Below are 24,521 nucleotides of genomic sequence, written 5' to 3'. Positions count from 1 at the left end.
AATCTAAGAAGATGATAGCTTTTCAATAGTTGTTTTATAATTAGGTGGTGAAACATTATTTCACTACCAGAATTTTACTTTACTGCTTTGTGGGTCGTTCTGCAGGGCTTGGGAATCTCCCAGGCCTCTTCCTGTGCTGTGGATAAGGTACTTCCATTTGACGGGGAGGGAAAAATGAAAATTTCTGCATCTTCAGGTTGTGGCAGCTGGTACTGACTTCGCTTTGCACTGGAATCCTTTTGTTGATGGTGGAAGCAGCAGGTAAGTACAGAGTTTAAAAACATCTTTTATTTCTGTGACTTAATATGAAAATGCACTTTGAAAGAAAAATTGAGTTGTGCTGGAAAAATCAAACCACAAGCCCTAATCCTCTTTAATATTCATAAAGTTAAACGAGATTTTAGGCGGTATGCAGTCCTCCTCCTGCAGTTGGTCGGTCATTCTCTGGAGGAATGGGTTTTAATCTCTTTTAACCATGAACAGTAGTTTGTTGTAAATTTTTGTTGTAGCTCCCCAGTTGTAGATGGGAAGTAAAGTGTAAATATACAGCCAGCACACTGAAATAAAGTCAATTTTCCGAAGCAAAGCTGGTAACCTTGCAAGGGCTGAGTTCAGGATCCTGCGCTGGCTGGCCTTGCGCTTCTTTTCTGAGCCATGGCTGTGATTGTGACATCCTGTGGCAAAGCACGTTCGCAGCCCTGAACTCAGGTCGTTGCAAGAAAGGGAAGGAGAAACCAGCTGTGTAGATTTAGTTTACCAAGTTCAGTACAACGGCACGACTGCTTCTGCTGTGGGTGTCAGATCAGTGTAATCTGTAATGTGGTCGTGTAGTGTTCTGGGGTGAAATGTTTTAGGCAAAGGTATGATTTACCCTGGGGTAAAGCAGGCCTGAAGTAAGGGAGCACAACTCTGTCCAGGTTAGAACTGAATTTATTAGGTATGTGGCTTCCTTTTGCTGCAAAATACTGGATTCTGCCTTTAAAGGCAATCTTTGAATTTGTAGTGAAGAATAAGGACGTTCAGTAATACTGACTGATGCACATATGTAAGGAACAATGGTATTTCGGTTAAAATAATTGCTCAGCTGAAAGAGCCTGTTTCCCATCTTTACTTGGAACTGAGTAGCAGGCAGTGAATTTCCTTGGCTTTTTTGCAGATAAAGTCTTGCATAAGCTGTCAGCTGACATTACAGCCCCCTGGAAGGCTGGCTGTGTCACAGATTGCCATGTTCGGGTGGTTTTAAATTCAACCTGTTTTTCCATTCTCACTCTGTGTAGTAAAAGTTTAGGGTGGCTCTCTAGCCCTGCCTCTCCCTGTCCAGCACTGACAGTGACTGCTTTCCTTCCCCTCTGGGATTGTCCGTGTGGCCCTGACGTGCTGCAGATGGAAAGCCTTTCTCGTGAGCGCTGGCTTTTCTGCAGACAGCAGGAATCTGCGGGGTCAAGGAGCAGGGAGGGGGGGGAAGCTCCTCCTGGCAAAGTGACTTACTGATTTGATTCCGTTTCTTCCGTTTCTGTAGCGTTATTAAGCTTGGCTCTACCAGGCTGTATTAAAAGCAGAATGAACGTAGCTGTAGCAAACATTGCTAGGGCTGTAAATTGCTAAATAGATCTAGAGATAGTGTTGAAAGGAGGAGAGGCATAAAGTTTCTGGATGGTGAATCTGTGCTGCTTACTTGGAAACCACTTCCAGTTGGGAAAGATAAACAGGAAATGCATAGCTGCTGTGTCCCGGCAATTCCTAGTAATGCCAGGGGTGTGCAGAGGATGTGTGCCGGGGGTCCTTGCTTTTCGTGCCCTTTGGCTTTTACCAGAGTGAATGGTGATGGAGATGTTCAACTCGGGTATTACTCGACTGGAAAGGGGAATACCAGAATGTGTACCTCATGGTTGAACTTCTTTCTTGGTTTTTTTTTCATCCTTAGCATTTTAAAATTATTTTTATAATTTTTTTTGTATTACGGAGGTGCTTTTTGTTGATGGTTGGGCTTTTTCTCTCAAAATTTTTAATGGTTCCCCTTGACCACTGTCTGCTGCTTTCCCTTCAGAAGTAACTTGCAGGGAAATTTTACATTTGTCCAAATGTGGCTGAGTTAGTTTTTGATAATATACTTTTGTTTTCCTGTTCATTACCCCCTGGTCATCCCTCAGTGGGTGATGTGGGGGGTAGGGGGGTGTCTGTTCTGCACGCAGACTCGGCCTGCACCAGGCTGCTGCAGCCTGGAGAAGCCGGCCCTGGCTGAACGCCGGGACAGCCAGCTCCTGCACTGCCTCTTCCACTTCACAGATCCTAAATGCAGAAGCCTGGATTTCACAACATGATGACAGCATATTAAGGAATGCTTTTTATTGGTTTAGATTGACGATTTAGATTATTTCAGATTTAGCGCAGTTTAATTTCTTCTTTTAAGACACGGTTTGAAAATTGCTATTTTGCAAAATTTTATCCGTTTTTGTTTATTTCAGGATTGTATTTTCAGTGCTGCTTTGATCTTTTAGTCACCATTTGGTTTTTTGACCCTGGGGTAGTTTTGAAACTGAAATTCCCACTGTAATGGGAAACAGCCTGTATCTTTAGCATATAATACTGAAGAAGGAAGCTTCGCTTCATAAAGGTTTTTCTCCATTTGTCTCCCAGTAACCTCCTCTGTTCTCATCTTTTTATCATTATTATTATTATTTTTCCTCTTCTATATTGTACTGTTGTTAGACACTTTAACAATACTTAAAATACTAGGTAGGGAAATAAAGATGAGATGATGATATCTGGTATGGAGGAGAGCTTTGATTACTGGGGGGTGAGGGGAAGGAAAGGACCATGCTAACTGAAAAAGGGCTTAATGCAGTGAGTGAGAGAGAAATGCTTTGTTTTGGAAAGGGCTGGTAGATGCTTGTTATGAAACTAAATGACGTCACCAACTGGTTTAGTTGCACGTGTTGACCTTAAGACCAGAGCTCTTAATTTTATAAACGTTTTACCTAGGGGACTGCTTACAAAATTTGGCGATGGGAGTGAAGATGTTGAAGAGTGAGTGGACCTCCTTCGCGTACAGTTGTGTTTACTCCGTGCGGCTCTTGCTAAAGCAGGCAGCGTTCTGGCAAAACCTCTCTCCTTAAAATGCTGCAGGCCACTGCCGCTCATAAATTAAGTGAGGGCTGGTTGCACTCAAAGGTCTAATGCACGCTTGACTGTTTAGCTGATCATCAGGAGAATGTCTGCACAGCAATGCTTTCTTCCCTTGCTCTCCTTCCTGAGGTTGTCTTAGAGTGCATATGGAAGTGCCTAATACTTTAAAGCAGATTTTATGTTGATTAATCCATCAATCGTGAGCCAGGCCCGGTAGTGACAGGACATGCAGATATTCCTGCAGAGCTCTGGTGGGGTATGTGCAGCTCCTCTGGTGCCCGAGTGTTTGTCTGATGCAGAGTGAAAGCTGCACACTGCACCAAACACCAAACGTGTCTTTATGTGCTAATGTCAACCACCCTTCACCACAGAATCCTCTATAACACTGGCATTTATGAAAGAACACGAGTTTATAAAAAACCAGCACTTCTAACAAGATTAACGTGCTCTTTTTTCCTATTCTTGGACTTCTAGTTTAACCCTGTTCATGCAAAGCTGTGATCCATCTTTTCTATGCATCTGGCTCGTTCTAGTTACAGTCTGTGTTCTCAATTCTGTTCATGTTCTTGTTTAACTAAGACGACTACTGCACCTTTTCATTGTAGATCAACACTAAAGCGAGCAGGGCCACCCCCGCTACCTCCTAAGGTAAGAGATGGTGGGTTTTAAGAGTTTTAGTTGGCAAACCCCACTCGTGCAGCCTCTGCAGTGCTTCTGTCTGATGCTCGCAGCAGGTCATAAATTCTGTTAAATACCATCTGCTAGCAGACTTCATGCAGCTTCATATTTTATGCTGACTTGCAGTCTGTATGGTCTCAACCTCGGAGAACTCCTGGTCTCGTATGCTGCCCTAGACAAAGTGACTTGTAGCTATTTCCCTCTAAAGAGAGCATGCTGTGTGGGATGTCATCTTGTTCAGTGTTCTGCCTGCTGCTGTGATTTTTCCCATCAGGGAAAAAAATACCTCTTAGATTATTCTGCTGTCAAATGTCTTTTTTCAAAGGCTGATTATTATTTGTTCTACGTAGAAGCAGTCTGACTTGAATTATACTTGTCTGAAGTTTATGCTGCCATGTGCCATTTCCCAGGTAACTTCACCTCTTTGGTTTGTTGCAGCCGAGAATAAACAGCTATCCTGAGGAAAACCTCCCAGATGATGAGAAATGTCAGACAATAAAACATTTCCCAGACTTGCAGAACAGAGCCCCGCCAGCTCACAGGAGACAAAGTATCCCTGTTTGTGGGCCTCAGACTGGTTCTTCCCCCATTGGTATGACCAACAGCATCAGTAGCCCTGGATTGCTCACAGCTAGATACAGCGACTTAGGTAAATCCATTGCATTTCCTAAAGGTGACTTGCATCCTGTAAAAGGAAATCAGTTCTAGAGTTAGCTATTTTCAGTAGATAATTTTTTTTTACTACAAGCTGGTGATGAGGTGCAGCTTTCCTTTTTACACGCGTACTGGTTCTTATTAGAGCCATGACCCACTGTGGAAATGTTCTTCCCAAAACAAGGACACCCACCCAGTCAATACCAATGTTGTGTTGCCTGCAGGAACAGCAAAAAAACAATGAATGTGTGGGGAGGATCATCTGCAAGGACCTTGCCACAGCTTTATTCTCAGTTGTGTTTGGCTCAGGGACTGTTTGGATGATGAAAAGCTTTAATTGCTGTGTAGCTTAGCACGCAGAAGAGTGGCAGGCTGTCTTTGGAAGGGTTCAGCTACCTGAGATGTGTATCTGGAAGTTTCAGAGCTCACTTCTCCTCCACTCCTGCTGGACACAGGAGAAGACAGAATAGGGCAACAAAATATTTTCTATTTCACTGTGTCAAGTGAGCTGCAAAATGTGTCTGGGCTTCTTTTCAGGAAATGGGCATGGCGTGCTGAAACTCACTGAAGAAAACGCAGAAGGGTCTGGACAAATCCCTCAGCTGCCACGTAAAAAAGAGAAAAGAGATTTTCCTGTAAGTGTTGTGACTCTCAGTCCAATTTCACTGTCATGTTAGCTAGCTAGTTTTATATCAGAGTGTGTGGGGGGTATTTTATTGATCTGTCTTTCTTCCCACAGAAGCCAGCAATCAACGGTTTACCACCAACACCGAAGGTGCTGGTAAGAAATCTCATTTGCAGTAGGAGTTACTGGTGTCAGAAGGTTTATGCTAGAACAAGCCACCAGCTCACCTGGGGTGATTTTCTGCATCTCATAGCCAGTTACTTTTAATATACTGAATCCATAATATTTGTTTTCTTTTCTTAAAAACTTCCTTTCACCATTCAGTCTGGATGTGAAGGGTTGGAGACTTCACTGGCTCTGTGAGTTGTGATCTCCAGTGGCAGTTCCTGCTTAGCAAAGAGAAAAGAGGGAGAGGTGGCAGTGGTGTGAGGGGGTGTGTTATTACTTCACATTTCTGCTTGTTTTTGCTTCATATGCCGTTTATATCAGCACTCAATATTGAGACATACAATCATCTGGGTTGGAAAAGACCTTTAAGATCGTTGAGTCCAACTGTTAACCCAGCACTGCTGAGCCCACCACTAAACCCTGTCCCTAATGCCACAGCTATGTGTCTTTTAAACACCTCCAGAGTACATTGTTCTAAAAATTGTTCATATCATTTTGATCCTTCTTTGTGTCTCTTAACGTATGTGAAGGCTGCGTTGCAGCTTTTGGGCAAGATAAAAATGTTTTACAACAAAGTGTATCAGAGTAAGTTTGTGTTTGAAAAAAAGAGAGCAGCGGCAAGTACAGGTGTGTACTAAGTGGCCAAGTGCCAGAAGATCAACACTCTACACTGTAAACCTGTTTCAGGTTTCAGTTTTGGTGTCTTTCAGATGGGAGCATGTTTTTCCAAAGTCTTTGATGGTTGTCCTTTGAAAATTAATTGTGCAACGTCATGGATACATCCAGATACTAAAGGTAAAGTTATTTTAGGTTTGTATATTAAACCTGCCTGTTGCCAAAGTGGTAATGAGCTTGTGAAATAATAAATTTCTCTTAAATTTTTAGATCAGTACATTATCTTTGGCACAGAAGAAGGTATCTATACTTTGAATTTGAACGAACTTCATGAAGCCACAATGGAACAGGTGATTTTTGGTGCATGGAACACACTGAATAGGTTTGGGGATATTATGAAACAAGAAAGCTTGGTATTAGAGGGGACAGATGGGATACCAGGCTTTGTGGCGTAAACTGATAGACATCAAAGCCAGCAATGAAAGTCTGAAAATTAATAGTTCCCCTAGCTACCTGAGAGTTTTTTTGTTGTTGTTGCTGGTTTTTCCACTGCTTTTGAAGGAGTTCTCTACTAAAACTTTCTTCTCATTGGAGACAACTGATTACCTGCCCTTTCCCTCTCCATTTTATTTCCACTAGATGGCATATTGCTTCTCCACTGGATGCAGCAAAAAGCCCTCAACCATTTAATTTAGCGGGCATTGTTACCACCATTGTTATGCATTTGCTTCTGTTTTCTTGGGCTCTCTAACCCTTTCCAAAGCCGCTTCATGCCATGATCGTATTGTTACATCTGCTTTTGCAGAGTCAGTAGTAGCAGAGTGTTCTTGGAAGGGGTAGTGTTGGCAGATGCTGATGAAGTTTATATCTGTAGGTTTCTAAAGCAGTTCACAAGGGCACTTCAGGCACCTAAAGGACATTAAGTTCCATCAAGACATGGCACAAGTCAGAAGGCAGAGGTGGCAGGGTGGGCGTATCTATGAGTAATAGTGAGAGAAAGATGATTTCACAGAAAGGGCACTGCACAAAGATCTGTGCTTGAGAGGAGTAGGTCCTCTGTTTCTGGGAGCATCATACTAGAGGACAAAACTCAAGGGGAAGTGGTTCAGCAAGGTCAGGGAGGGGGGTAGTTTGGCACAGGCAAGGGCAAGAGGTTATAAAAGGCTTGATGGTGAGAACTGGGAATTTGGATTCAATACAATTAGAAGATCCTTTCAAGTTAAGAGAGCTGAGGGTGCACCTGAATGCAATAGGATAGCATTGAATATGTAGTTCATTTATCTTTTTATAGCTTCAGCAGACATGGGGAACAAATGTCTAAAAATTGTGGTGGCAGCTATTGGAGACCCCTTGACCTTCTTACCTCAGTTTTCTCTTTACTCCGTTAGTTAAAGCAATCTATTTCCTTGCACATTGTCTTAAGTTATTTCATGTAACAGTCTTCTCTGGACTCTTCCACATGTGTTTTTATATCCTATTGAAAGGTTAAATATGCCGGTGGTAGCTAGAGAGAACATTCGGTGCCCCCCAAAAGGGAAGTTTCCTTTTCTGTGAGAGCATTCTCGGTTGGCAGAGGTCAGGTGTGATCCACTTCAAACCCCAGAGGCTTTACCACAGTACTTCTGCTGCGCCAGTTGTTTCCTCATTTGCTCTTATTAATTTCCTGACTTGTCACCACCAAATGCACATTTTTAACCATTTTTCCAACTTCTCATTCCGATCGCATCTTTCAAAGTGCTTGCGGTCTCTCCAAGGTTAATATCTCCCAATTCGAGAAGTATGCTTTTATTCCGTTGTTAGTTTTTTAGTGAAAATACTGAATAGAACCAGGCCTAGAGAAGACACTATATATCTCCAGGCTGCTTTTCCTTCTATTAAATGCGAAATTGCTGATAGATACTCTGTCTTTATGTCCAACTAGTTCTGTGTTTTCTTTTGCAATTTCTTCTGCCTGGTATTTTCTTACTTTGCACATGGAAGCGGTACGCAGGGCAAGGTCCTTCACATCTGTTTTACGTCTTGCTGTTTCACTGCCCCCAGCAGGACAGTTATTCTGTTAAATTCAGATGTTCCAATACAGCAAGTTCTACACAAGTCTGCACTACCTGCTCTTGTTATCCCTTGGTAATTAAAAAGTATGTGGCTTGTTCCTGTGCTACTCTGGATATCCAGTCAGGCTATTTTGCAGTTCCCACTGCCCTTTTTATTTGGCGTAGGTACCATGTTTGTCCTTGAGGTCCTTGTTCATCCTCCATCAGTTCTTAAAGGTAATCATTCCTGAGACCTTGGGGTTTGAGCCATATCTTAAGTACTGTAAGGTAAACTTTATTGGGACCTGTTGACATGAGCGTATCTAGGTGAAGTAGCATGCCATGTGTTCTTTTTCTGCTTCTAGCACAAGTTTCTACCACAGTGCTATTAACTGTATTAATCGTGTAGTTTTTTCTTTCCTGTCAAGCAGTGGGCCTAGACTTTTGTTTTCCCAGTTATCACCTTTATCAACTTCTCTTATATTGGTATTTGATTTGCATCTTAACCTTTCTTGTGTTTCTTCCTTCAGGCGTATCTCATCCTCTTCATCCTTAGCATTGTGTCCTTGTTTCCATTTTCTGTGTTATGTATTTGTAATGCTTAAGGCATGGGGGGGTGGATATAAAAAATATTTATCCATCTTGAGGTGGCTTGGAGACGGTTCTTAGGGAACAGCTGTTCCCCTTCTCTTCCAGTGGGGCCATTAAATGAAGCTAGTGGAGCCAAATTACAATAAACAGTAGGTAACTGGCTTGGGGCGTTTTGCTATGGGGAGCTGCAAATGCTTGGAGTTATCTGGGTTCAGAGGGGGGGACTGGTCAACTGTGGAGGATAAATCCATTGAAGGTCACTTAAATGCATAAAGCCTTTATCTGATTCAGCAGGTTTCTGAGCTGAAAAACTTGGTCCTTGGCAGAGTATTAGATGCAGTGTTATATACTTTTTTTCCGTGTTTACACTATGTTTAGAAGAAGTTACGTCACTTTATGATGACTGAAACAGATACTGGGTTTTGCGGACATTTGCATGAACCAGTACAATCGTTCATTTGTAGAGCCTTGATTCAAGCATCTTCTGCTGTGTTTTGTAACAGCTTCCCTCAGTGGACCAGTCTGCTGTTGTCTTTTTTTAGTAGTCTCCTTTAGAGACAGCTTAATCCTTTGAACTCCCTTTTTTCTTACTGGTTTTTTTTTTTGAGTGAGTACCTTACCTATGAATGCTGTTCAATAAATTTAGTTTTGGCTTGGGTTTTTTTTCTTCTTTTTTCTTTTCCTTTTTTCTTTTTTTTCTTTTTTATTCCCCCCCCCCCCCCGCCAATCCCTGTTCTTGTTTTGTTGTCCTTATCTCTTCCTTTGTTGAGACTCCTGAATGCTGTCATTTGCCATCACTTTTATCAAAATTCCTTTCAGGTTGTCAAGAGGTGGTTCTTAACTTTAAAATCTTTCCAAATCTAGACTAGCTGCCCCATGAATAACTTCTTCCCTCTGAAACAAAAGAGTCCCAGTGCCTTCAATGAACTGTGTTTACAAAGCAGCATGTGAACACAAACAGCCAGGCAGTTCAGTCCCACAAAATACAGGATTTTGTGGTAATTCGAGTCGCTCAGAAAATATTAACAGCTTTTTTCCCTTCTCTTCTGCCTTTTGTGGGGTTTAGTAGGTTTCTGTAATAATGTTATCTTTCTTTCTCTGGCTGGCGTTCCTGAGCAAGCTATACCTTTCTATATATGGTATTCCAGACCTGCAGTTGTCCCACTTTGGCTCTGTGCTGCTAATTAAAAAATAAACTGAATTTTGTAAGTTACAGGGGTAGAAGAGGGAAGGAATGAAAACTATTTCAGATGGAGAAAAGGGCTAAGCAGAGTCCAGAAGAGTGAATTAAAGGGGAAACTGTAATGGCAGCTGGGACTTTCTCAGTGTCGATCCCTGCAGAAATGGTGGCAGAGGTGGAGCGGGCAGAGACAGCCACAGTTGGAAATTCCTGTAAATTTCTATTAATGGAAATATTTTCTTTTCTTCAGTTATTTCCTCGAAAGTGCACCTGGCTGTATGTTATCAATAACACCTTAATGTCCTTGTCAGGTATGTGTAAATAGAGGGAAAAGTAATAAAATTATTTAAAAAGAGAAACGTTTAAAGTCATAATTCAATATGTGTTTTGATTGTATAGAAGTAGAAAACCATGTATTGCTTCTTGTGTTTGCATAGGAAGCTTTGCTTCAAGATTGTTTTCACGTGAAGGACTTTCAGAGATAAAATTGGACATCTACAAGTAGTAGAGCCAGTTGTCTTCAGTGTCCCACCATATCTTTATTTATCTATTTATTTTTAGTCAGTTTGGAACAGCTCAGCGCTTGGTATTCGTCAAACAAGAGTTGCCTCTCCAGAGGTTGCAATTGGTCTGAAAGTGCCTAGAGAATCTAAAGAGTGTCGTCTTTGGTCCCTGAGCTAGGCGAGTCAGAATAAGGATGGCTTTTATGTGTGAGAACAAAATTAGGAGAGGATTAACACAGGTGCACTGTCAAAATGTAGCTGCAGTGCTTGATCACTCTTAGTGTATTGTAGCCTGGAAGCACCTTTGGTATGAACTGGATCCACCCTAAACCAAAACCAGTTTCAATGTCAAGGAAAATGAGGCGGCTGTGAAACATTGCTAATCTAGCAGAATGATTCTTGAAAATAAGGATTTCTTTTTCATCGGTTGTCCTGGAATAGGACATTCTAGATAGTCCTTGTGGCATGGAGGCTGACTGTAGGACCGTGCTTTCAAACACGCGGGGTTTGTGTAACACCGCTTCTGTTGATTTATAGATACAGAAAAAGTCCTGATTTAATTGTTGTTGTATAATCACAGCCTTCTAAAAATGTTTATGTGAAACTTTCAGAGCTGCTTTAGTTTTACTTAAATGAGCTTTGAGTTGAATGCCATGTCTTCTCTAATGCATTATTATTGTCTTATTTTTCTTTATAACTGGACTTGAAATACCTGATGCACGTGGTCCATTTTTCTAGAAGGTAAATTTCTATACGTACATTTTTCTAAAATGTACAGTTCTCTCCTGGAGGTGTGGGTGCGATGTCAATTGTGCTTTTCTCTCTTACAGGGAAAACATTCCAGCTCTACTCCCATAACTTAATAGCTTTGTTTGAACAAGCCAAAAAAACAGGATTAGCGGCTCATATCCAAACCCATAGGTTTCCTGACAAAATATTACCAAGGTACAAATCTTTTGCTTATAGACAAATATTAACAAGTGAAAATTGCCATAAATACTGTTTGTGCTTTTGAACTGGTAGCATGAAGGGCCTTTGATATCTCTTGTTGATGCATTTTTTTCATAATTGTTATTCTAGGAAGTTTGCCTTAACGACAAAGATCCCTGATACAAAAGGATGCCACAAATGCTGTATAGGTGAGTAGTGTTTGGTTCTGCAGGTTTTTTCCCTGGCCTTTGTCGTTGGGCATGGCATGTCTTAAAATCATTTCTTTTTAATAAACTGAGAGTTAGTTCATTGTTAAGAAAACAGTATGACTGCATTATTGCTTAATGCTGTGCCTAACTGGTGCATAGCTTTCCTTTTAATTAATGCAGGGGTCTTTATGCTGCTCAGTGGAAAAGCGTTTTTTGTGTTAGCTCTTAACCTAGAAACGGTTCTGTCTAGAGCAAGCCCCAAAGGGAAACCCTGGAGAATGCCAGCTGCATGCAGCTGCCGGGTGTTGCACATTCTCTTTGAGAGCTGCTGAAGCTCTCGGTGACTAAGGCAGTGTTTGGGATCACTGGCTTCAGGCTGCCGCCAGAGTCAAGTATTACTGTGACGCGCAGCTTGCTTGCGAGTGTAAGGCTTGTTACAGAATCCCAGCCCCACTGCACATATGCAAATACCCTTTCTGCTTTGTCAGTTTGGCTCAAGGTTTGACCTAGATCCAACTTTTAGCGAAGCTCACTTGAATATTTTCCACAAAGAAAGGGCTGGATATGAATAAAAATTATGTCAGCCTGGGGAGGAGTGAAGCCGTTGCTCAAGTTCTAAGTGCATGCACAAGAGTTACAGCTTGTGAAGTTACAGATTTGTCTCTGGCTTTGTTGACTTTCGAAAAGGCTTGGGCTTTCTGCAGAATACATGTCCTTCTGAAAACTGGTCCTAGTGCTATGGGAAATTGTACCTTTGCATTCTTAAGAACGCTTAAGCAGAGTGTAAAGTACTCAGCTGCAAACTCAGATATCCTGTTTAACTCTACAGGGTCGACAGTAGGTATATTTGCAAACTGTTCCTGAAGTCAGGCTGGTCTTGTATTCAACTGAGCTTAAAGAAAACAACCTTTAAACCCTTTACATGATACTGCATTAGCTGTCAAAGCTGACAAGAATTTATGGGCCATCTTCATTGCTTGGGAAATTTTTTCATTTAAATCACAACTTGAACCCAGACCTTTCACTCCCCATGCCCACACAGCCCCAGGAAGAAGGTGTTAGAGCATTTCTGGCCACTCAGCACACAGCCTTTTTACTGGGACTCAAAAGAATGCAGTGGTTATTAATTATAATTGATTTTTTCTGGAATGTGGCACAATATTAATCACTGTGGATATTTGAATGGCAAGCCAAAAGGCAATAAATGTGAAACTGACACTATTTCTTAAAGTATTTGCAAAGATAGCAGTAAGGTTTTTTTCAAGTAAGCATTGAACTTCCAAGACTTAAAAAGGGTCGTTTTCTGGGTTTGTTTGTTTTATATAGTACGAAATCCATACACAGGACATAAGTACCTGTGCGGTGCATTGCAGTCTGGAATTGTTCTACTACAATGGTATGAGCCAATGCAGAAATTCATGTTAATAAAGGTAAGTATTTCATTTTAGTTTAGAACATCTAATCTTAGTCATTATACAGTTGTTGAAATAACTTTTCCAGAACTTGTAATGGAAAGTAAATCCCAGTCTGGTCCTATTTGTGGGTCCTAAGCACTTGAAAATCTGGCTTCACACACTTTGACTAAAGAAAATCTTGTGACTGAACTCAGTCAAGTGTTGGATCAAGCCCAGTACTAGCAGCAACAGACTGACGTGTAACTCTGCCCAACGTAATGTTGCTCACAGCTCATGCTTTCTTAAAAAAGCACTCTTAATAGCAGTGAAAAAATTCTTCTATATCGTTTGTACTTTCTGTATGTTATTTTAGGCTGCTTCTTTCCCAAGGTTAAAGGAAACTTTACAAATGCCTTATTATGTTTTTTCCAGCACTTTGATTTTCCTTTGCCAAGCCCTTTGAATGTGTTTGAAATGCTAGTGATACCAGAGCAGGAGTACCCGATGGTCTGCGTAGCTATCAGTAAGGGTACTGAACCAAATCAGGTAGTTCAGTTTGAGACAATCAACTTGAACTCTGCTTCTTCGTGGTTTACAGAAATTGGTGCAGGTAAGAGTGCTGGTCCGCCTTGCAGCTATGTTATTGTCTGGTAACTGTTGGATATCCCTTCCTCAGGAGTCATTTGGGAAACCCTTTAGGCTGGGCAAAATAGTGCAGCTTCTGTACCTAAAACGTAATGAAGCTGATCCCAGGTTCTTCTTGTGATCACCTGCCAACTTCAGTATAAACAATCTTGAAAGACTTCCATTTTAGACACATCTTTTATTTTATAAATTTCCTGAAACAGTAATGCAGACCCTGCTGATTGGGTTCTCATTTGTGGTTGCATACTTTTTCCTGGGATCAGTCTTATTCCTCTTGCCCCTTCTTTCCTGTGAAAAGACTTACATAAATGCATTCTTGTCTGTCCTCCAGCCCCTGGGGGAGGCTTGTCATCTTCAGCTGGCTATTAATAAGTAGAAGATTTTGTTTTATCTTCAAAAGCTAGTTGATATCTTGCAGCTGCTTTTCTCTGTTGGCTGCTTTGGATATACTTTTTTTACATTTTAAATACTGTTTTTTAGCAACTGTACCAAGAACTCTATTAATAAAACCTAGAAAAACTATTACATCTAGTTTCATATAGGCACAATAATCTTTCCAGATGTGGATTTATGGAAAAAGAGCAATTTTTTTTTTTAGGAGCAAAGATTCTATTGATGATTCCTTTTGTTCGTTATTGTGCCTCTTCATGAAGGAAGCTGACTTGCTGTGCTGAACTGTAACATAATATGTATTTTATGCCAATAAACAGTAGTGCTTTCATATTAAATACCTGCTTTGAACTGATGGGTTTGTCCTTAGGCCCTGTACTCCTCCCAGAACATTCTGGCATGATACAGCCTTAAAAAAATGTAAAACAGTAACAAACGTTATAGATTGCAAAAGACTTGTAGCATACTGGAAAGGCTGTAGCGGTTCATGAGAGATGGAGGGGAGGGGAGGCTGAGAATATGTGATCTAAAATAATCTGCTTTCTTTTTCACAAGGCAATCAGCAGTTAGATGCCATTCATGTAACACAGCTGGAAAGAGACACTGTCCTAGTCTGCCTGGACAGTAAGTAACACGTCTCCGTTGGGCAACTTACTGTGCCTTGTGTGAAACTTGTTTTGCCGCAGTTGTTGATTTTTAACTCTACCACAAGTTAATTTTTTTATCCCTTCAGTAATTATTTGTGTTGTAATATTTCCAAAAAGATACAGTTCAGATAAGTGAGTTTTCATTTTGACTCTTGTGATTCCACTTTCCCTCTTTACATGGGTATCATTCTTATTTCTTTTCAAAATGCAATGTAACACAGCATTACAGACCAGAATTCAAATATATGCCAATCAGAAGTTTTCATAACTTCCTTGGAAAAATTGACATTTGCCTGTTGCATATGCTAGCAGGACAAATGGCTAACGCTCCATCATACACACAGGAATTCTAACCCTAACTCTCATGTGTTGGAGGTTAATACCTCAATGGGAAGTTTGCAATGACTTAGGTCTGCCAAAATTTCCAACCTTTGCGTTACATTCACATTTCCGCACTGTTTGTTGCTTGCAGGAAGGCTGTCAGTAGAGTCTAAAAACATATGAAGCATATAAGAAGGTTTTCTATATTTATTTGAGAGAAGGATGCTCTTGGATTCATTTTAGGCAAATACTGTAGATGTTAGGCTTGGCCATTTCTTTGTGCCTGAAAAGATGAAATTAGTATTTTATACTTAAAGCCATCAGTAATTCTTTTCAGCAATGGGTTTTAATACTTGTTTTTCTGTTTTTCTTAAGAATTTGTGAAAATTGTGAATTTACAAGGGAAACTGAAGTCAAGCAAGAAGTTGGCTTCTGAGCTGAGCTTTGATTTCTGCATTGAGTCAGTGGGTAAGTGATTTGCTTCTCTATTGTCTCTCAAGGACTTAAGAACTTTAAAGGGATGAGTGTTGAAGGGGTTTTAGTAATCTAGACTAGTCTAGTGCACCCAGTGGGGCCTGATGCTAAAAATGGCATGTGTGGGGATCTTGTGTACTGTCTCTTTGTCTCCGCTGACATGCTGAAGAAAATAAGGCAGTTGTCAGAAAGTGTGTTCAGTCTGCACGTTTCCACCTGGTGTCATTTCTCTTTTATAAGTAAGATGTATCATGATTTAGTTTGGGGGAAAAAAAAAAGGCTGACTAGTTTCTGGTTGCTTCCACAGCACCAAGAAAAACCTCTGGGGAGGAAAAAATGTTCTAGTAATAAATAAATTTGTGTTAGTCGTCTTAAAGCTAAGTTTTTATTTAAAGTGATAGTACATCCATTTTTTAATAGTCAGGATAAGTATTTGAATCTAATTCTCAGAGGACAGCAGCCTTGCTTCTAAAACATGAATTGTAATTGTCAAGCAAGTATTTCTGCTGTGATAAGCTTTTGGAAGTATCTAATTAACATTAGTTTAATAATCCTGTATCTTGGAAACTGAACGTCTTTCTGGAATCAAAATCAGTAAAGACAGAACTTGCTTTTGTTAGCAGTTCTGTACAGCTTGCATTGCTGGGGTCTTCAGGCATCTTCCCTTTAGAAGAAACTTGACATAGGTATTTGTATTTTAACAGCCGTTGGTAAAGCAGCGCACATTCTTTTATACAGCATCTCTATTTAGATATGTCTATATCTAAATATCTGTCCTGAAGCAAGATAATTTTTAATCAAGCCTGTGATTCATCCCTAAATTCTGACATGTTCTAATTAACGGCTGTACTTGTATCACACAATATCTCCTGCTGACCCATGCATAAATAACATGACTCGACCATTGCCTTTTCCTTGAACTCTGAAGGAATTGGTAGAGAGAAGTGTTTATCCCAAAGTTTTGCACTTAGCAACTGACACTGAATAATGTGAGCAGTTCTTTACACTCCAAGGGGTCTCTTGGGAATTCACGGTATTAAGCAACTCTTCATTCTCTGGTTGCAGGGTGGAGTGGGGAGTAGCAGGTAAAGATTAGTCTAAGGTTGTTGTGACAAGCATTGCCCTTGGGATTCTGCTGAATGCCTTTGTTCTGGATATTTGGGACACAGCTAATACTGAGTAGATATGAAAAGTGACTCAAAGGAATAGTAAAGGAAAACAAGTAGGATGTAGGAAAATAAAACATGGTATAATGTATGTTTTTGTAACACTGCTTAAACACCAGGCTCTTCATCCATTATTTTCAGCAGTCTGGTAATTAAATCATTCAGAGCTGGTAGCTTTCTGTGTGCTCTCTTTGGGCCTGAATGAGAGACTCCTCACATTTTTCATACTAGCATCTATATAATAACTCAAATGATCTGTAATTTCCAGCAACCTACAGTGTTTTGGCTGGCAGCACGTGTATACACTGCTTGGGGTTTTCTCCAGAATCATTAGGAAAACAAAGATCCAGAGAATAAAGTGAAAGGGAGAAAAGGGAAAACCAGAGATGCCTATCTTGTCTTGGCAAAGAGGGAATGTCTGAGTGGTATGTTCTGAATTGTGCTTTAAAAAGTATCTCCTCGGGTGCATACAGTCATTTCAGTCCAGTTTTTCTGCAGCAATTTTGGAGTTGAGTTCTTCCACCAGGAGTCCCAAGTCTCACCACATACTTTCCAAACACGATTCCCATTATCACTGCTGGTGAGAAACCTGGGTTTCTCTGGTTCAGAGAAGCTGTGCTCTGGTCTGATGTTGTGTTTCTCCTTTGCAGTGTGCCTTCAAGACAGTGTGCTGGCCTTCTGGAAACACGGCATGCAGGGCAAAAGCTTTAAGTCAGATGAAGTAAGTAATCTCCTGGTCTCTCCAGGTTTAACTTCTTCCTGTTCCTTATTTACCACTTGATTGATCCTTTGGCCCCTCCAGCTGCTTCCCTAGTGATAATGCTTGTACTCCATGTTGTCATTGCTTCAGCTTGCTGCTTGCTTTCTCTGACTTGCCTGCCTATGTTGCACTTAGTAAAGCTCACACACGTGCTTTAGCCAGCTCTGTTTCCAAGAAAGTCAGAGACTCCTGAACTGGTGCTTCACAGAGCCAGTACAGACCTGGTGTAAGCAGTGTTTGGGTTTCTTGGATCTTGGATGAAAAGCTTGAGTTGGCAGCATCTGCACTTTTTTTTTTTTTTTTAAGTGTCCCTTTAAAAAAAAATTGTCCTTTTTTTCAAAAAGAACTATCCTTTTTGACGGCAGCCTCTGTGAAAATGCAGGGAAAGCTAGTCAGTCTCTGCTGACAAAGATTTGATCAACATACTCCATCTGTGCCACCAAGACATCTAGAGTCATAAGTCTACAAGTCAAAAATTATTTAAAATGTTTTATTTCATGAAATTTAAAACTTTTTTGCTTAGCATCAATTTATCTGGTTCAGTCCTGTAGTTTGTACTATTTGATTTTTTGGAGAGACTGCTCTCTTTTTTTAATTACTTTTTTTTTATTCTGACTCAGACCAATAAATTTTATTTTGCCACTGAAACGGACCTAAATGTCTCTATTTTTCTCCAGGTTACCCAAGAGATATCAGATGAAACCAGGGTTTTCCGCTTACTGGGATCAGACAGGTAATCACCTTGAAGAAACATAAACCTTTTATTTTATTTAAACCAGCTTTATAGCTTCCAGCTGCAACTGGCTTCCAGCCCACCACAGACCTATCTGTAGGCAGTCCTGGCGGGGGAGGCAGGAATACTGTTTCTGCCTGCAATAGCCAAAAATTTAATTAGTGATTGCATCTGCATCCAACATTATTACTGAGAGCCCCTGTGACATCCCCCACTTTCCACTGCAGAGGTGAAGTGTGAACACAGACACAAGCGTGCAGAGATACAGTGTGAGGAGATGAATGATGGGGAGAGACGAGAGCCACCTTTGGCCTGCGATAGCAGGGTGCCCAGTGCACTTCTGGAAGAGCCTGCTTCTGGCTTGGACTCTCCTGATGAACTGGTGAATTATCTTGGCAGCTAGTGAATTAAAAATAATCTTTGCTGCTTTGGACCTTGAGGTCTGGAAATATCAAACTAGATCACATACAGGTTTTAATACCCAGTGGTCTAAATTCCCCCATTACCTGTAACACCCAGATGGTTCCCTTCAGCTGTAGAGGCTGGGAAAGAGGTACAGCTGCCTCCAGGTTGGAAACCTTAGCACAAGCTGCCCCAGTCTCCCAGTTCAGACATGCGTGCTTGTGGTTTCTCAGATAACCAGAGTGCTAAATGTAGAAGTAGATAGTAGTAGTAGATAGTACCGAGTCAAGAAATCAGTTTTAATCTCTGATTGGCCATCGGGAGCCTGGCTCTGACTCACTTCCTGTAGCTAATCCATGGTTTTGTGTACTTACATTCTTGGATTCCCCGGTCCAGAAAGAGAATGAGAGTGTGTTAACCCTTGGAAGAGGAGGGGTAGCCTGTGCAACAGGTGAAGTCTTTGCTTTGCGCCTGAGTTACCGAGGACCCGCTGTACGTGATCACTGCAGTTGGAATTGAGGATCCTTGCCACTGCTGACTCTGAGGTCTCAAAAATGTAAACACAGTGCAACCTTTGATGATGCACACTCTGCCTTTTCTGTCAGTTATCCCCGCTGTGCAGACAGGCAGCTGTAATTTCCTTCCCTGTTATCCCAGCAGAGCAGGGGGCATTTTATTGCAAGAATGAGCTTTTGCTACAGTCCACTGCAGTACAGATGCCACATTAGTCCAGGTACATACTGTGCCACCATCAGTGAATCTATCTGGCATACTGGAATCGGTACCTTTTAAATGGGTCATATTTCTGTGTTGGGCCAGTGAAGACAGGAGCATCCTAAACACACAAAGGGATGGGAAGCAGTGTCTCATCTGGTTTGGCTTGCACTTCTATAAAAGACGTGTATCTGAATAACAACTTAGTACAAATCACTTTTTGGGGTTGGAGATAAGGCTGAAGTCCTGCTGCTGCATCCAGTTTTGCAGAGAAGCCATTTTTCATTCTGGTCTCATTGAACTGCCAAGTCCTTTGTTTTGTATTTTTCCATCTCTGTACAAATGGAGCAGGAGTCTTTTCTACCGTTCAGGCGAATGACATGTGGCAGCACCTTTTTGGCTTGAATCACTTCACAGCTACTCAGTTGCAGAATAGAGGCTGAGGGAAAGAGGCCATTTGAAAACTTTGAGAAATGTGACATGAGAGGGGAATGTGTGCAGTGCTAACCCTGAGACAGGCTCCCTTTGAGAAATCGTAGAATCACAGAATGGTTTGGGTTGGAAGGGACCTTAAAGATCACCTAGTTCCAGCCCCCTGCCCCAGGCAGGGCCCCCTCCCCCCAGCCCAGGCTGCCCCCAGCCCCATCCAGCCTGGCCTTGGGCACTGCCAGGGATGGGGCACCCACAGCTGCTCTGGGCAGCCTGGGCCAGTGCCTCGCCACCCTCTCAGTAAAGAATTTCTTCCTCATATCTCATCTAGATCTACCCTTATATCTAATATAAATACCCAATCTAAATCTACCCTCATACCTAAATCCAACTCAGAGTTCAAGTGGCACATTTAGCTTATTTGATACATGGGTAAAAAACAAAAAGTAGACATTTAACCTTAAAAATGACAGGATATTGTCATAGGAACTGGTGCAGAGAGACGCAGGAGCTAAGCGTTTGGAGGGGAGAGGGGAGGTCAAAAGCCCAACCATATCAGCTGCTGAGATGATTGTCGAGGTTCAGCATGAGACAGATGTGTAGAAGACGGTGGTCAGCGTGCCAAGCGAAGGAGAGACAGATTTTCCAGAGGAGCCTACAGGAACATGATCCAGCAGGACAAAGGCTGCAATGATCCGTGGATAAGTATTTAGAAGGGAGGAGAACTGTTTAAGTTAGTGGCTGATGCTTATTGCAAGATGTAGGAGGTATAAACATATTTGGGCTGCAGATAGGAGGGTTGCATCTCTTCACAACGTTCTGACTCTTGAGCTAACTTCCCAATAGTAGCAGAAGATATAGCTGATTGCAAGGTGGAGGATGTCAGTTTGGAAGAGTTTTGGAATACCTTGCATGTGCCTGTGTTTAAAAGGGGCAGATTCTGGTTAAGGAAGCTGCTTCGAGTCCTCTGTTCCTTGTATATCCTGCTTTAGTGTTTTTATTACAAGTGACACTGGAAAATGAGGTAACTGATTTAAAGAATAAAATACCCAAGGTATTTAGGAGAACCTCTATCCCTCCATCTGTAGAAACCTGTGAGCAACAAATTTGTTGTTCCTTGGTAGATATACCACGTGCTTTGTATTTTGCCACTAACCATTCTGGATTCTGTTTGTGTTTGCTTGCAGAGTGGTAGTGTTAGAAAGCAGGCCAACAGAAAATCCGACTGCACACAGCAATCTCTACATCTTGGCTGGACATGAAAATAGTTACTGAGCAACAGTAACCTAACGCAAGTAACGGAGTGGATTTGCCACATGAGAAATAAAGAAGCATTAAGAAACTCAGTGCAAGTGGGACTGCAACTTACTGTTTCTTTTCTTGACACCTAAATGATGTTGGTTTAGCATGGAAATCAATACATTTTTGCAGCTGGGAACAGCTGGTTCTGTCTCTTGCCACTGTGTGGTTGGTTATATCGAGTTTGCTTAATAAAAGCTATGAGATAAATAGCCCTTTACTCATTAGTTATAGGGAAACACAGCCTTTAAAAAACGTTATGCAGTAAAGGTGCCATAAACTGTTAAATATTTTACTTCTCTTGGATTTTCCTTATATTCTGTAGATATATAGTGCTGGCTGTTTCCCTGTTTTATACTGAGTCTTATTCTTAATAAAAAAAAATTGTGTAGGAAGTGAAAGTATCTGCAAAGCTTTTTGGTTTTAAATCTGCCATTCAGTATGGCTTTGTATAATAGACTATTTAATCCTTATTTATTAATCTGCTGCTAGAATGGTGTAATGTATCTAACTTTTAGCAAAGGAAGGTTGCAGAGCAGCTTACTTTTTTTTTTTTTTTATAATTGTATAAAGATTTGATTATTCCTTTTTTCTTGTAGAGATGTAGTGCATTATTGAGGAGTATGTTACAATGTTGGTTGATCTTGTAAAAATGCAATTTTGTACAACAAAGTATTTTGTATTGATTTTCTGCCTGCAGAATTGCCATAAAAGGGATTTTCTTATTTACTAGACGTAGGGTGTGTGTACACAAAATATAATAATGATACCAGACATGTTGCTACTGGGCGGGTGTGTACAATATACGTGTGTGTGTGTGTGTGCATGTGCACATGTGTGTTAAGTTGGCCGGCAGTGTGTATTTTTTTATATATATATATATTTATATATATAAAAAAATGTACAAAATATATATGCTTTATTTTCATAAATTAGGGATAAGCCTTGTGACATGAAATGGAAATTGTAGCTGGTCATCATCCTTAATGAATGAAAGTACCGTGTATCAAACTGCCCATGACGTATAGTTTATTTATACTATTCCAGAGGGGAGCTTATAGCGCTAACTGAGCTTACGAGCTTTTTTTGCCTGTACAGCCATCCAGCTGTTGTCAGTCAGACAGTCATTTGGAAGCGGTTACCTCCCCAGCCATGTAGTATAAATAAGCATGATAAGAACCTGTATTCTATAGTCAAGCTTTTGATCACTTTTTCCCTTTCCCTGTTTTGTCACCTTGCATTTTCTTCCTCTTTTTATTTCTCCATCAAAGAGTCACATTGGTTTCTTTTGTCTTCCTCATTAATTAAAATTCTTGAGGTACCATTAAATATAAATATAAATATAGACTGACTACAGGATAGCATCTGGTTTTACTACCTCATATTAACCTGCTAGCTTTGATGTAAGTAAACACAGTCCATAGGCAGATACAGTAGCAGTTCATAAACATTTGAATGGAGGTGTGGTTGTTTTTTTTTTTAATGAGATCCTACAGCATACTGCTGCCTGTTTGGTTTCTGTGATCTGCTACCCTAGGAGAGACAGGTTAGAAACTTCACACATCATTTTAATAAAGCAGTAAAGGTAAGTGTGTTACAACGGCTTGGCCTGTCTGAGGGCTCTGCTGACACAGCGGAGCCGGCATGTTTTGATCCTTACCTCGCAACCTGAGGAATGGGGCGCTGGGTTGTCTGCTGAGGCATCAGACTACATGATTCATAATTTAACATTGATGGAATTAACTTGGCACATGTGATGACTCGGTAATGTCTTTTTGTTACTAGGTACAACTGGAGTTTTATGTTGCTCTGAAGGTCTGGGAGGAAATACAGACCTGCACACAATTTAGCATTTTATCCACTTAGCATTGTCATTCAAAACTAATTCTTTTTATAAACTTGATATTTAAGTAAGTCAGGCTTGTCAGTTCTGAAACTGTGTCGAAGTTTAATACACAGTAATTGTACAGATAAAACTTAAAAGTCAGTCCACAGTGTACTGAAAATGTCTTAAGTGTGGTCAGCTGTACTTGGCTCAGCAGTATTAAAAGCAGGACGTGTACTTTTTGTGTTTTAAAGAAATTGGGTTCTCTAGCACTGAAATTGCTTCTCCATAGGTGTCAGTGATTGGTGATTAACCCTCAAATGGCGTAACTCCTAGCCTCTTCTGAAACAAAAATGAAGACAAAGAGAAGCACCAGGTGTAGATGTAGAGCAAACACTCACTTAATTTACCTCATTCACTGCAGAAGGTAATTTGGCTTCATCTTTGAAAACACTTAAAGATCTCTAAAAGACTGGAGAAATCTGTAAATAAAATAGGAATATTTATGGGGAGTAACTGGAGTAAATAACTATTAGGTCATGACACTGTCATGCAAAAATAATGAACTGACAGGTTTTTTTGAATGACATGAATGACTGGTGATTTGCTGAATCAAAAAATCTAGGAAAGTCCTCATTTAATCAAACCTCCTTTTTTAGCTGTTTAAAGCATTTCTGATGGCATATTCTGAAATGCTTGATTTGGTCTGGTTTTATAGACAGTGGCATTTTTGGCATGATCTGCAAGATACTTTTTCCTGGTGTAAAACCTCACTTACTACTCTTAGTGGAGTATAGCGCAACAGATTTGCATGTTTCATCGCTGAAGCGGCCAGTCTCGGTGACTCTGACTAGTATAATTTGTATTTGTTAGACGTTTAAGTTAGTCTGGTATTGTCTGTATCTTTGTATGTTTGTGTGACATTTCAAGCCGGGTTGAGAAAGCCTAGTGTGTGGTTTGGGATTTTATAAAGCAAAAGCTTGCTCACCCCCTCATTACTCGTTGACAGCTATCAAAGTATTAGTTATTTGATGCACAAGGTTCATGTATTCAACTTGAAAGCCTTAAAACAGGCTCTCAGTGCTCTTTGAAGTACAAACAGTATTTGAAGAGCAGCCTGTAGATTAATCTCATGATTTCCTAACCAAATTCATTATAACTGAAAAATACAGCTGTAATTGTGATGTCATCTCTTTCAAAGATGAAAGGTACAACGCATCAGTGAGCCACTCTTTCTCTGAATGAAAAGGACAAGACTGAGAGACTTTCTGAAATGTACTTTTTACCTTGTTTAGTCATTAGATTGTAACTGAGACTCTAACTGCACTTGTTCCAGTTTGTGTAACTAGGCTTTGTTCTATGTAAATTTCTGTTGCAGTTCATTTCAGTCTATGCCAAATAAACTACGCTTTATTTGATACCTAGATGTGGCGTGGTGGACTTTCTGGGAACAATACCTTATCAGACGTGTATATATATCAGACCAGCAGTAAGCTGGTCTCCAGGTTTCATGGCGGTCGATGGGAAGGGCCTGGTCCAGGGCTAGGCACTCTCCTCAGTCCTGCAGACTGCCCGAGAGCCACACGACGTCTCCCGCATACAGTGGATCGGTTGGAGGAAAGGGAGGTCTGTGCATGGAGCAGAAATGAGAAATCGGAATAGTGGTGACAAACTCTTTCCAGCTTTGTGACAAGCCAGCAGTCTGCTCTGGCACAGCCCTGCTGCTGGTCGCCTGGAGTCACCACGGAGCCACTCGTGAGTTGTCTGGCTTGAAAACCAGAGGCTGGCTACCTTCTGCCCTGTTTGTCAGGCAGATGGCAAGGTGGCTGGTGGGCTCTAAAGGAGGGTTGCTTAGAATGAGAAAATGTGAATGTGAGTTATGTGACACCCCACTCTGGACACAGCTCGGCCTCAGCAGGATCTAGAGCGGTTTATACAAGCCTTGCCATTGCACATTGGCTACCTGTGTACTGTGTACCCTGGACCTTCAGGGATGCTCTGCAGTAGAGAGAA

The 24,521-nt window shown here is 41.0% G+C and overlaps 1 protein-coding gene across 3 annotated transcripts in view; it reads left to right on the top strand.

The window, feature by feature from the left end:
- Positions 1–23,932, top strand: part of MAP4K5 (mitogen-activated protein kinase kinase kinase kinase 5) — a 72,561-nt gene extending 48,629 nt beyond the window's left edge. For 2 of the 3 annotated variants that reach the window (XM_055716113.1, XM_055716115.1), the window contains 18 exons: positions 197–261; positions 2,983–3,027; positions 3,732–3,774; positions 4,243–4,453; positions 4,996–5,093; positions 5,198–5,239; positions 5,962–6,046; positions 6,137–6,216; positions 9,918–9,978; positions 11,001–11,115; positions 11,251–11,309; positions 12,636–12,739; positions 13,136–13,313; positions 14,294–14,362; positions 15,082–15,174; positions 16,997–17,067; positions 17,784–17,839; positions 20,572–23,932. In XM_055716113.1, coding sequence (XP_055572088.1) covers positions 197–261; positions 2,983–3,027; positions 3,732–3,774; positions 4,243–4,453; positions 4,996–5,093; positions 5,198–5,239; positions 5,962–6,046; positions 6,137–6,216; positions 9,918–9,978; positions 11,001–11,115; positions 11,251–11,309; positions 12,636–12,739; positions 13,136–13,313; positions 14,294–14,362; positions 15,082–15,174; positions 16,997–17,067; positions 17,784–17,839; positions 20,572–20,659 — 1,563 coding nt within the window. In that variant the 3' untranslated portion in view covers positions 20,660–23,932. The remainder of the gene's footprint in view (positions 1–196; positions 262–2,982; positions 3,028–3,731; positions 3,775–4,242; positions 4,454–4,995; positions 5,094–5,197; positions 5,240–5,961; positions 6,047–6,136; positions 6,217–9,917; positions 9,979–11,000; positions 11,116–11,250; positions 11,310–12,635; positions 12,740–13,135; positions 13,314–14,293; positions 14,363–15,081; positions 15,175–16,996; positions 17,068–17,783; positions 17,840–20,571) is intronic. The other variant, XM_055716114.1, reaches the window with a different exon arrangement.
- Positions 23,933–24,521: the final 589 nt, after the last annotated feature.

The sequence above is a fragment of the Falco cherrug genome, chromosome 7, assembly GCF_023634085.1.
Source record: "Falco cherrug isolate bFalChe1 chromosome 7, bFalChe1.pri, whole genome shotgun sequence".
Classification (NCBI taxonomy): Eukaryota; Metazoa; Chordata; class Aves; order Falconiformes; family Falconidae; genus Falco; species Falco cherrug.
The sequence above is the reverse complement of the archived record's forward strand: the minus strand, read 5'-3'. Positions and strand labels throughout refer to the sequence as shown.